Raw genomic sequence first — 14139 nt, forward strand, 5'->3', positions numbered from 1 at the left:
CACGAAACGTCATCAATGTCATCTCACACTCCTCCACCTGATCTCTAATACACCCTGCCATGAATCCCCCACCGGATCCCTAATACACCCTGCCATGAATCCCCCACCTGATCCCGAAAAAACCCTGCCATGAATCCCCCACCTGATCCCTAATACACCCTGCCATGAATCCCCCACCTGATCTCTAATACACCCTGCCATGAATCCCCCACCTGATCCCTAATACACCCTGCCATGAATCCCCCACCTGATCTCTAATACACCCTGCCATGAATCCCCCACCGGATCCCTAATACACCCTGCCATGAATCCCCCACCTGATCCCGAATACACCCTGCCATGCATCCCCCACCTGATCCCTAATACACCCTCCCATGAATCCCCCCCCTGATCCCTAATACACCCTGCCATGAATCCCCCACCGGATCCCTAATACACCCTGCCATGAATCCCCCACCGGATCCCTAATACACCCTGCCATGAATCCCCCACCTGATCCCTAATACACCCTGCCATGAATCCCCCACCTGATCTCTAATACACCCTGCCATGAATCCCCCACCTGATCCCTTATACACCCTGCCATGAATCCCCCACCTGATCCCTAATACACCCTGCCATGAATCCCCCACCTGATCCCGAAAAAACCTTGCCATGAATCCCCCACCGGATCCCTTATACACCCTGCCATGAACAAGGACGTACACTCTTTAGGAATGCAGTAAAACTAGTCCTTGTAAGAACAGGTTGTACCATTAGCACGCCAACATTAGGGAAGGAAAACAAGTATCACATTAAGTAATAATAACAACAATATTTATTATTTTGTATGTAAAGGCTTGGCTTATTAAAAATAATAATAAATGCTTGGCTTGTGTCATGTTTTTACAGTTTCGCAAATGCTGTAATCGATGACCTTGGAAATCCCATATTCCACCTCTTTCCAATGTTCCAAGTTTTCCTTCCTGGGAGTTTGCTTGTGTATCCATATTTTCCACCCCATGTCCTCCCCAAGCCCTCATTATCCCCACATCCCTTATTTATCGAAGACTCCCTCCATTTTGATCCTCCTTTAGTGTTAGAGGAGTTGTTTTCAATCGAAATAGTTGCTTTGTCAAGGTCATCCCGGAGAAATAAATGTTGGTCCAAAAGTAAGTTGGAGATGGAACTTTTACTGATGACGGAGGATGGAAGAGAAAAGAATCACTTTTCACTCAAAAAAAATCCCCAAAAACATGAACTCATTCTGCTTCTATTTCCTTCCTTCCTTCATTCATTCTTAACTCCCTTTTCTCAACATAACCAAACTGAATCTTGATTGACTGAATTGCTTCTTAATTTAAAAGCTTTTAATGACATTTTATAAACTAGTGCGTGCCCATACGTGCATGGCCGTACGTGCAAAAAAAAACAAAAAAAAAAACAACCACACACGCCATTCCTTCGCTCTCGCGTGCTCGTACGTGCGTGGCCATACGTGCAAAAAAAATTAAAAACCGCGTGCCAGAAACAACCACACAGGTCGTTCCTTCGCTCTCACGTGCCCGTACGTACGTGCCCGTACGTGCAAAAAAAAAAACCCCGCGTGCCAGAAACAACCACACAGGCCATTCCTTCGCTCTCGCGTGCCCACACGTGCGTGGCCATACGTGCAAGAAAAAAAAAACTTTCAAACAAACACACAGGCCGTTCCTTCGCTCTCGTAAACGACGACTGGATTGGGGCATTGTGTTTATCTATAAATGCGCATAAGAAATCGAGAAATTATTAGAATACATTAAGTCATCACTATCCGGAAGTCCATACGTTGTAACCTGTAATGGGGAACGTGGCTGAGGATCTCTTCCCCAACGGCCACGCCTACGCAGCAACGTGTCCTGTCATTGGTTTGGTAAATAAATGGCCATAACTTGGGAACCACTTGTCCGATTAATATCAAACCTTGAAAAGGTACATACTCAGGTCCCCAGCAATATACCTAGCAAGTTTCAATTAGATCGGACCAGTGGATGTCGAGAAACAGCGGTCACAGACACACACACACACACACACACACACAGATTGCTGGAATTATAGATAGATGCTTTACTTTCATTACTTATGTCAGGAATACCCAATGTGCTCTTCTTCTTCATCAGGACTAATTATCTTTATTCTCTTCTTCTTCTTCTTTTTTATTCTTCACGCGGCTCCCAAACCTGTGTCACTTGTATATGCTTGGTCCATCAACCGTATCTACAGCACTGTTTTCCTCTGTGCCTTCAACAACCATTCATTATACCCCTCCCATGATGTCTGTCTCTGTATATCCAGATTGGGAATTTTGAGAAGTCCAGTTTGCAGAACTTATCTGCACATGACAGTCAATTCCCCTTCACATCCATTAATTGTGTCAAACCCCTCAATTTCATTACTCTCCCCCACATAATATCTTTTGTGCCCCCATAATATCATATCACATAATATTCTCCCAACCCCAGCCCTTGTTTCCTCCTCTTCATTATCTCCCCACTTCATGTCCAACCTCTCTGCATCCTCCTCACCCCACCCCATCCCACCCCACCACACCTCCAATCTTCCCAGTCGTACCCATCTTTCCAAGTCGTACCCAACTGCTCCTGGACTCTGTTTTTTGTCTGAGAAGGTGGAGAAGTGTCGAGCAACCCTCAACTCAGATTCTGCAACTGCACCGGACGGCATCAGCGTGCGTATCCCAAAAAACCTGCTCTACTGCTCAAGCACATCCCCTTCTCGTACTTCCATGTCGTAACCTCCATCTTTCTTTAGTGCTGAGTGAAGGTATTTGAATTTGTCCACTTGTTTCAGCTCTTCACCTCTTCCATCTCCAATATTGACCATTTCTGGTCCAGTCTTAATTCACACCATAACCACCTGTCTGTCCAGCATTAAACCTCAATCCCTGCCTCCCCAAGCTTTCTTGCTATTCTAACATTCCTCTCTCGTTCTTCCTTTAACTCTGCTGTTATGACTATGTCGTATGCGAACAGTAGCTCCTACAGTTCTCTCTCACTGATGGTGTAATCACCCTAACAAAAGCGAAGGGACTCAGTGCAGAACCTTGGTGGAGACCAACCTCCACTCTGAATTCGTGTTAGTCCCCATTTACTGTCCTTACCATCGTGCTGACTCCCATATACATTTGCAACACGATTACAACAAACTTGTCTGCTTTTGGTGGCTTCTGCCGCACACTATGCAAGTGTCAACAACACATTGTTGGAAGGGTACCCTTCTTCCTCAAACACCAATATACCATTTCTCTTGAGATCCTATCATATGACTTCTCGAGCTCGATGACTGCACAGTACTGGATACAAAGTGTGTTCAAAAAGTATCCAACCTTAATTTTTCGTGCGTAAACAAATGAAGCGAAGGAGGCGTGGTTTGGTGCACGTATGTAGGCGATCCTAACTCGTATGCGTGAATATTTTCCCGCCTGCAGAAGCTGTCAGTCGCCGACAGACCACCGATGAGTGAGGAAGTGTAAGTGAGCGCCGTCGGATTTTCGTTTTTGACAAAATGACGGAAAAACTTGAACAACGCGACTACATCAAATTTTGTGTAAAGCTTGCGATTCCCAAGTGGAAACGATCCGCAAGATTCAACAGGCCTTTGGGAACGAAGCAATGGGCACCACACAGATAAAAGAGTGGTACAACCACTTCAAAGATGGTCGCACATCAGTGGAAAGTGAAGCACGTTCTGGTAGGCCCTCAACATCCCGAAATGAGATCGTCATTGACCAAGTGAGGACCCTGCTGATGGAGGATCGTCGAATCACGATCAGAGAACTTGCAGACGAGGGGGGGGCGTCAGCATTGGATCCGTTCATTCCATTGTGACTGAGGATTTGGGCTTAAGGAGAATCTCAGCGAAGTTCGTGCCAAAGCTGCAAATGATCGAGCAGAAGCAACTCCGTTTGGAGATCGCACAGGATATGCTGGAGACTGTGCACAGTGATCCCAACTTCTTCAACACAGTGATCACTGGCGATGAGACCACAGTGATCTGTCATTTTGTCAAAAACGAAAATCCGACGGCGCTCACTTACACTTCCTCACTCATCGGCGGTCTGTTGGCGACTGACAGCTTCTGCAGGTGGGAAAATATTCACGCATACGAATTAGGATCACCTACATACGTGCACCAAACCATGCCTCCCGAGCTTCATTTGTTTACGCACGAAAAATGAAGGTTGGATACTTTTTGAAAACACTTCGTATAGCTTCATATTTCCTTTCAGCATGTTTTCCTGAATCTTTCTCATGTTGTTCCACTATTCCCCTTCCCCTATCGAAATCCAAATGATCCCAACTACCAAATGATCATAATAGCAAGCCTTTGGGTTTGGGAGGGGTTAAAACTCAGGGTTTGGGAGTTGGGATTGATGACTTGGGGCTTGTGAGAGGGAGGAGGGGACTTGAGGACTTGAAGTCACATTTTATATTGTGCGGATGTTCCACAGATACTATGCCTGCTACGCAACGAGTCTCTAAACCATAAAAGGCTCCACACACCTGTGAGTGCATGCATCCGTCCACCCATTTACTGGACAATTCACCTGACTCCACCCACAATTTAAATCTGAATATTCATACGGCCACCATGTTGATTCTTACTGCAATGGGAAGCCAAAGATACTGCAATATCTTCGGAACTGTCGTATTCACAATTGCCATTCCCTTCCTATAAGTTTTCCCTTCAGTCTCATTCCTTGTTCATATGCAGCATAAGGCTGTGAGGTAGCATCATTGGCTGAGGGTTGTGCCACTGATGCAATGCCTTCTGTTGTTAAAGCAGGAATTTGGAATTTTGCCTTGATGCCGGCGATAGCTCACCTACTCTTCGTGAAGGACATCATGGGATCTTTAACGTCCACCAACGAATGCTGGAAGACGGACCACCCGTTTAACGTCCATCCGAGGGACAGCACACACATTGACGAATCACCCTGGCTGTGAAACACCGGGATGACAGTTTATAGCTGGGTCGGGCTTCAAATCCAACCTCCACAGCTTAAAGATGAGTGTGCTCCCTCTAGGTCAAGACCATCTTGTCAGCCATTTCCTTCACTGTAAAACAACCAAAGCTGCAGTTAAAAGGATTTTGAGCCAATATGCATAACGGGCCTTGTGAAGATAGGCCTCAGCAATTGAGGCAGCAGTCTGGTGTTTATACATCGCCTAAATAACTATGTGGCATTCTCTCAAGCAGGACATTTACTGCAGAGGTTACGTGGGTCCTTGCTATTATTTCCAACTATTGTCTTTTAAACGACTCGACCAGGGACCATAAAAGCCATGTCATTGTAAAGGTCTTTGGTCGAAGACTTCCAGGAATCTCGCAATATTTTGAGAGAAAACATCCGTCATTATTTACTTTTACTATATGTGTATATATGTATCAGGAAGAAGGCAATTGGTTTTGGGTGTCATGGTGAGTTGAGAGTTGCAATTCCATGGGGTTTTTCACATATCTCAGGGGATTGTGAGTTGGGCTGGCAACGCTGATGGGATATGATATGTCGGAGCTGTTTCAATCGTGGTTTCTGTGAAGTCGGCGATAGCATGATAGGGGAGGAGGATGCGTTAAATATTCCACTGTTTCAATGTGGGAATGCTCATTTGCTTATATGATCAGAGGGAGGGTAAGGGTGGGAGGATAGAGTTGGCTTTGGAGTGTTGAGGGGAAGGGATGTGGTGGTACCATCTCTGACCTATTTCCAGTTGTTACTGGAGTTCATCAGGGGTGTGTACTGGCCCCTCATGCTTTTCAGCACTTGCATGGACTGGATTATGGGGAGGATATCAGAGAGATCAAGCTGTGGTGCATTATTTGGGAATGTCAAGATATCTGACCTTTATTTCGCAGACGATGCAGTCATTTTTGCGGAGACTCAAGATATCCTTGCTCTGCTGACACAGCTGACACAGCTGCTCTGGTGCATGCCCTCATAATTGACCTGACCTCAACTTTCTCACCACAAACAGGTACAGATAAGATAGTCGCATCCAAGATATCATTAAAAGCCTGGATCTTAGATTTGACGAAGGAAACCCATAATTACAGCAGCTCCGACTCCTCATTCAGCACCTCAAGGGCCCCCAAAAGGATATCTAGAGTCTCTGCAAAGACGAATGCATCATCTACGAAATCAATGTCAGAGATCTTGACATTCCCAAACTATGTACCGCAACTTGATCTCTCCAACATCCTCCCCAGAATCCAGTCCGTACAAGTGCTGAAAAGTGTGGGGGCCAGTACACACCCCTGATGAACTCCAGTAACAACTGGAAATAAGTCAGAGATGGTACCACTACATCTCACAGCACTCTCAGTACCAGAATATGGTTCAGACATCAGATAGATCAGTTTGGTGGCACCCCAGGAAGACCAATAATCCTCCAGAGGGCATCCCAATTCACTGAATCGAACGCTTTACAGAGATCAACATAGGCTGCAAGCAGCCCCTGCCGAAACCCTCGTCTGCATTCGGTGATGACCCGAAGAGCAAGGATACGGTCAATCGTTGATCTCTTTGGTGTAAAGCCTGACTGCTCTGGATGCTAGTGCTTAAGCAGATGGTGGCGAACCCCATTGAGAATTACCCAAGCAAACACCTCGCCCAGCACTGAGAGCAACGTCACCCTTCGGTGGTTGTTGCAGTCTTGGCGATCACCCTTCCCTTTTCAGAGAGGGACAACAAGGCCCCTCTTCCAGTCATTTGGGATGATGCTTGTGTTCCAGGCAGAGCACAGAACTGCATGCAATGACACGAGTGCAACATTTCCACCAGCCTTGAGAAGTTCAGCATGGAAATGCCACAGATCCTTGGAGCTTTAACCCCATTTCAACCACTTCACCACAGCCTGTGTTTCTACAAACAAAGGTGGAGCACAGTTGATTGGAGGGTCAGCAATCGGGATTGTAACACCCCTGACGTCCCACTCAACAACTGTTGGATCAGCCTGGTCAAACTGCTCAAAGTAACCGGCCCAGCGGGACTTCACTTCAGACTCCTCTGTCAAGAGCCCACCACCCTCTGCTCTAACTGCAGTACAGTGAGGGATGGGCTTGGACGAACGCAATGTGCGAATTCCCCTGTAAGCAGGACGAGAATCACTTGACCACAGGTGATTAAAGTTTTTTTTTTATTTTTTGTATACCTTGGTTGAGGCTCGTATGAGAGCTAACACACAACTCACAGCAAGGAGGCATGAGACAAGAGGGGCGGGAATGGAAGGGACAAAACATTGGGGAACAGACCCATTAGGTGAACTGTGGAAGGGAGAGGGATGGGGATGGGACGGGGAACATGGCGAAGAGAAGATGGACATTTCAGGGACTTTCAGGAAGGAAAGCAGGAGAAATGAAGGAAGTGGGCTTGGGTGGATTATCGGGGGTAGAAAAGATCGAGGATTTGGATGGGGGAAGATAAGAGGTGGTGGTGAACAGCTGTTTTGAAAGCCTGGAGGGAAGAATGGGAAAGAATAGAGTGAGGAAGTTTATTCCAAAGGCGGGAAAAAAGAGGAATGAAAGAGTGAAGATGAGCAGTGATTCGTGATTTTGGTAGTTTTACCAAAAGGGGGTTGTTGGCGGACCTTGAGCGCCCTGTGGAAATGTGGTGGGGACAGAGAGAGCGCAAGGCTGGAGAGGAGTCGGTAGAAGACAGAAAGACCACCGACCAACCTGCGGTGATTGAGTGAGAGGCCCAAAGACTCAGCTTCATTGCGGGAGATGCCGATGATCTTAAATGCCCTGGTTTCGACAGCGTGAAGCCGAGAAAGGTGGGAGGCAGGAGCACCAGCCCAGAGGGGAGAGCAGTACTCCATCAGGCTACGGACAAAAGCTTTGTAAGTGGTCAGGAGCTCAAGAGGGCCGAGGAAGGACTTAGCACGACGGAGGATTCCCAGTCGGCGACTGGCTTTTGAGGCGAGGTTGGAAATGTGACTTTCCCAGGAAAGGTCATGGCAGATAGTGAGACCTAGAAGCTTGAAAGAAAAGACTTCTTCCAGAGGATTGTTGAGAAAGTGGATAGGGGGTTTTGTAAACGGTCCTTTCGAAGAGACATAGTGAGAGTGTGAGATTTGTCTGGATTGAAAGACATGTTCCACGTGTTGGACCAGTTTGTGATTTTATCCAGATCTGCAGTGAGCGAAGAAGCTGCTGCTTGCCGGTCTGAGGGATGACAGATGGTACGGCAGAGGGTGGAGTCATCGGCAAAGAGAAATAGAGGATTGTCCAGAGAGTCCGAGAGTGATGCGAGTCCGAGTGATGCTCCACATCCGAGTGATGCTCCACCTCCTCACGGATTCCTCGCACATAGACCTCCTTGTCCACCCTTAGTGCACGTACAGTTTTACACCTCAGCTCCCTGAACAGCTCAGCTCTGCCATTCAGCCTGGCCCTGCAACTCTGGGTAATGGTATCCAGTGTCCCTTGAGAGACAAAATTCTTCTTCGCCCTCCGGTGAGTTCCAAGACATCTACCAGCAACATCAAGGACAGTGGTCTTGAAGGCACTTCACAACTCTTCAGGATTCCCCAAAGCACCCAGAACCCCCCAAATGTTCACTCAGCCTGTTCGAAAACTCCTCAGCTTCCCTCTCATCCTCGAGCATGCCAACATCCAGTCTAGGCTGGGATTGTACCATTCTCCCAGAATGAAGGTGCAACTTTAGAGTTGCTACAAGCCTGTGGTCAGTATTGAGGAACTGAGCACTCTGGTAGACCCTGCAGTTCTGGATCATCTCCAGCGACCATCAACGAGCACACGGTCAATCTCCTTTGCCACACCACCAGCGTTGGAATACCAAGTCCAGCGATGAGCTTGTGGGTGCTGAAACCATGAACCAGCCACCCTAATCCGTGACTTCTTGAAAAGTCAAGGAACTTAGTGCTATTCTGGTTCACAGTTCCAGACCCATAGGGACCAACAGACGTCTCATAACCATCCCTATCAATTCCAGTCGATGCATTGAAATCCCCCAAGATTATAAGTGTATCACTGATCAACCATAGACTTGAGTGCAGCATAGAATCAAGGCATAGAATCAACCATAGACAACCCTGGAGACATCGCCAAGTTCAATCACCCGTGAAATGTCATGTTTATACATGACAGAAAATCCGCCATTTTGCCTGCTCATCTGTGCACGTGTCACGTGGTACATCGGTTCGGGGTCCGCGCAAATGTTATAACTTGTTTTTTAAATGTCCGTTTTTTTTTTTGTTTTGTTTTTCAATACCAGATTTGCTTTGATTCTCTGTCGAGCACATTGCAAAATATCCGATAATATAGACGCAGATCTGGCAGACGCTATGGATCGGCAGTCCCTCTGGGAGACAGGAGTGAGGTCTTGCAGTGAATGCATCAAATCATATAGCATAATGAAACTTGTTAAATTCGGTAGGTTTGTAAATTTTTTGTTCACTCAATATAATTCTCCAAACAGTAGAAAAAGAGAAGATTAATGATTTGGAAATTTCACATTTTCTTGAACAGTATTTGTATGGAGGAGGGAACATAGCCTTGCTTGCTAAAAGTCAATAGGTCTATCGCCTTGTTGAAACGACTCGTTATGGCTTTAAATTATCAGATTTCACAACAGATTTCGACACTTTTTTTAGTCCGGACGATATCCGATCCTCAAAACCGAAATAATATTTTGATGATATACTTTAATTAGTCCGTGAGAGTATATTGTGGAAAATCGTATCAGGAAATGCATGAAATCGCTCCAAGCTCCTAATTTGAAAACTTATAGTACTTACAAAAGCGATGTATAAAACGATTCGTCGCCATGATGAACAGACATTCGATATGAGTGAGGAAAGTGGAAAAAAAAAAAAACGTTATCGTGAAGAAATCGTTGCGGCCTGTTCCAAGTCAAGGCGTGGTTGAGCAGGCCAAAAAACATGGCGGCTTCAGACCCCCCCCCCCCAGCGAGGTTACCCAGGAAACGCCTAAAGACCAAGAGAGTGAGGTGGCCGAGGATCGCCTGATGAAGGATATAATTAAATAAGGCCGTTAATAATTATCTTCAAAACGGGTGTTTTAATTAACCCAAACTCTTGCACTTCCTTGGAGTTTTCTTCGTATGCACAGAAAGTTTCAGGCTGCGAGGTTTCATGGTTTTGGAGTTATGGAGAAGACACTGACAGACACTGCCTTTTATAAGTACCGATATATAGATATATAGATATATAGATATATAGATATATAGATATATACATATATACATATATACATATATACATATATACATATATACATATATACATATATACATATATACATATAAAAATATATAAATATATTACTCAACGAATGTCGTCTGAAACCCCATTTGCTTTTCCTAAAGCTGCATAACCTACCTGACACTGTGCTGTCTGATTACTCCCGTATCTATTACCATTTGCATTAAATTAAATTGATCAGTTACTTAAATTGAATCGATAAAAATTAGAATATAGTACAGCATTAGTTTTCCCATGTTTAATGAAATTGTGGGCGTGGAAGAAGAAGAAGAAGAAGAAGAAGAAGAAGAAGAAGAAGAAGAAGAAGAAGAAGAAGAAGAAGAAGAAGAAGAAGAAGAAGAAGAAGAAGAAGAAGAAGAAGAAGAAGAAGAAGAAGAAGAAGAAGAAGAAGAAGAAGAAGAAGAAGAAGGAGAAGAAGAATGAGAAGAAGAATGAGAAGAAGAAGAAGAAGAAGAAGGAGAAGAAGAATGAGAAGAAGAATGAGAAGAAGCAGACGAAGAAGAAGACGAAGAAGAAGAAGAAGGAGAAGAAGAAGGAGAAGAAGACGAAGACGAAGACGAAGACGAAGAAGGAGAAGGAGAAGGAGAAGGAGAAGGAGAAGAAGAAGAAGAAGAAGAAGAAGAAGACGAAGAAGAAGACGAAGAAGACGAAGCAGACGAAGAAGCAGACGAAGAAGAAGAAGAAGAAGGTGGAAGAAGATGAAGAAGAAGAAGAAGAAGGTGGAAGAAGAAGAAGAAGAAGAAGCAGAAGAAGAAGAAGACGAAGAAGAAGAAGAAGAAGACGAAGCAGACGAAGACGAAGCAGACGAAGACGAAGAAGAAGAAGAAGAAGACGAAGAAGACGAAGCAGACGAAGAAGAAGAAGAAGAAGAAGAAGAAGACGAAGAAGAAGAAGAAGAAGAAGAAGAAGAAGAAGAGGAAGACGAAGAAGAAGAAGAAGGAAAAGCAACCACCACCACCACGAGAATCTAATCAGATGTTGTAGGGATTGCTGGAAAGCTTGTGAGGGGGAGGAAAGAGTCAGGGTGGAAAATTAACCAATCAGAGGCGGTTGCGAAGACATGGCAGCGCTTACTGCCTTTCGCGGTCTCCCTTTACCACTATGGGCTCGATTCGGGTCAATGGCGTCCTTGTGGACTCGGCAAGTCCGCGGCCTCTCTCAGCTTCCTCAGCCAAACGAGCTTGGTGGACAGACGTGTCGCAACGAGACATCCGGCTTGAAGGAGCGAATCGCAAACCGACGAGAGGCCGCATTGCTCGGAGGAGGAGTGAAGCGAATCGAGGCACAGCACGCCAAGGTTTGTCCCAAATCTCAACCCAAATCAAATGCTTTTTTACAACTGAATCATCTTCCATGAGGTGCATTCGCTTTCAGGGTCTCCATTACATCGACCAACAGGTACCGGTAACCACAGTGATTCAAACAACCGCCGATTTTGACCTCTGCTTGTATTGCTTTCTATTTTTTATGAGTCAGACTTGGAGGTGATCCATTTATTATGTACGCAAATGTGGAATTTTTGACACTTCTTCACCCTTCCCCCGCCCCCAAACCCTCATGGACTTCACAGCTACCTCTTCCCCTTCTCTCCCCACTCCCAAAATAACCTACCTTCCTCTCTCCCACCATCCTCGCTCTCACTTTCCCAAATTTTTGTTTTCAAAAGTTTCATTTTTCTCCAGTTCGTACGTATTAAATAGATTATTGGAATCTCCCGCGATGAAGTTGAGTCAATGGGTCTATCTCTATCACTTACCTGTCGCGGACAGCTTTGTTCCACCCAAGGTTTCTGCAGGGCTCACCTGAGAGTTTCCTTTTGTTCCCATCTTTTCCACCTCATGCATCCTCTCCTGCCCCCCCATTCCTCCCCACACCCATTATTTGTCCAAGTTTCCCTCTACTTTGTCCTTCAGCTCTGTTAGTGGCAACACCCGCCCCCCCATCTCTATTATTCCTTTTGTTCTGTTGCATCCTGATCCGTTGAGGGTTCTCGCTTTTCCACGAGCCCTGACTCTATACACAAAAAATAATGTAATATTATATAATAATTTAAAGGATTGCCATAATTGATAGTTTCTGGCTCTTCCTTGTCTGAAACACATTAAGACAGAGATTTTGTCAATCATTATTATTATTATTATTATTATTATTATTTTAAAATTTAATGTAACTTTTTAAATCATTATTAATACAATGTACAGTAAAACCCCGCTCTCTGAACACCCCGATTATCTGAACACCCCACATTTTTAGATAGGAAATCCTGTACATAGTGCCCCCGATAATCTGAACACCCCGCATATAAACATGCTTTTTACCAGTCCCAAACCAGTTTTTACCCCGCACTGTGAACGCCACTCCAACATTTGAAGGCATCAGTGCAAAACATGGCCATTGTTCAGCCACGGCTGCATGGCAAACGTCATACAAACAAACGCTGTTACTAATTACCACCCATCGCGCAGTTCGTTTTACTGGACGCAATGGCGTGGATAGAAATGCAGCGGGGTGTGAAGAGATACAGTGACTTAATTAGAACCTGTTTCTAAATTAATCAATGGTAATCAACCAATAAGCATCAATAATTACAATTTCGTCCAATCAGCAGAGGCTGAGGGAGGGGCACAAGAAGGCCCTGCACACCTCCCTTTCCATCAATCTTCACTTGCTATTGAAGTTCACGCAGTACCATACACCAAAATGCCGAAAACGCGTCACGATCTGCTGTTGGAAGATAAAGTCCGCCTGGTAAAGGAAGCGGAATCCAAGTCGCAACGCAAACTCGCTGCTGATTTCGGAATTTCGCTGGGCGCAGTGAACGGTATTTTACGTCGTAAAGAGTCGATATTGAAGGAATTCGAAGACGGGGCCCTATCTTCGCGAAGTCGCGAAAAGGAGCCAGTTTCGTAGACATTGACAACCGCATGCACACATGGTTCCATGCTGCTCGTTCAAAGAGGATCCCTGTCAGTGGACCTATGGTAAAAGCGGGTCATTCCATGTCAAATCATCAAAGAATCTGCCGTCATCTCTCAGATTTTTGTAAAACTTTGGGAACCAATTGGGACCCATGAAAAACGGCAAGAACTCAAATATTTTTGCTAACAGCCTCTTAATTAGTGAGATACAGACTAACGAACTTTGACTAATTAGCACAATGTCGCGAATTCAAATGGCCATATCCCTAAAAGTATAACACCTAGAGAGCTGGTTTTGGTGTCATTTTAAAGGTATTTTCATGCCCTTAGAATTTGTCTGGGCAACATTTTCCTACCTCCAACCACAAAAAAAGTTATCACAAAATATAAACTTCAATCGTGAATCCCCAAAAAATGTATCCTTCAAATTTCCTCAAATTCATCCCAGAGGTACCTTATGATATCAAGAAGCTTCCACATAAATTTTGTGATGGGCACTCCAATAGTTTCTGAGATATGAGCAATAATGTACATGCACATATGGGATATAGGTTCGAAAATCAGCATTTGTAATGTATTGTTGTGGTTACCAAATTCGCAAACCACCATTCAGGTCCCTTAGGTGAGGTATCTCGGTAAGTACATGTGTAGTTAGGCCCAAACCCGTTGTCTAGTGGGAATACATGTCATTTATGCATGCTGCGACTCTTCAGGATAGCCGTTTTTCTTTTGCTATCTTTATTTTGGACCAACCGCCATGATTACCACCACCAACCACAACGCCGCTTCACCACAACCGCCACGACCTTCACGTCACACCTCGCAACCGTCGCATCGCCACCTTTCTTGCGCCGCCTGTAGGTACCGGTGTTGGACTCGTGCAGGGCGCGCGCCGAACAGCGTGTACAAAATCACGGATTTTGTGCTTCAAAAACGGATCA

General features: G+C 45.2%; 1 protein-coding gene across 1 annotated transcript in view; it reads left to right on the forward strand.

Moving 5' to 3' along the window:
* The first annotated feature begins 11182 nt into the window (after positions 1-11182).
* Positions 11183-14139, forward strand: part of PCCB (propionyl-CoA carboxylase subunit beta) — a 59030-nt gene continuing 56073 nt past the window's right edge. Inside the window, exon 1 of the mRNA XM_085869987.1 lies at positions 11183-11577. Within this exon, the coding sequence (XP_085726113.1) occupies positions 11341-11577 (237 nt within the window). The 5' untranslated portion in view covers positions 11183-11340. The remainder of the gene's footprint in view (positions 11578-14139) is intronic.

This window comes from Eptatretus burgeri, chromosome 2, assembly GCF_056783735.1.
Source record: "Eptatretus burgeri isolate ZD-2024b chromosome 2, Ebu_testis_v1, whole genome shotgun sequence".
Lineage (NCBI taxonomy): Eukaryota > Metazoa > Chordata > Myxini > Myxiniformes > Myxinidae > Eptatretus > Eptatretus burgeri.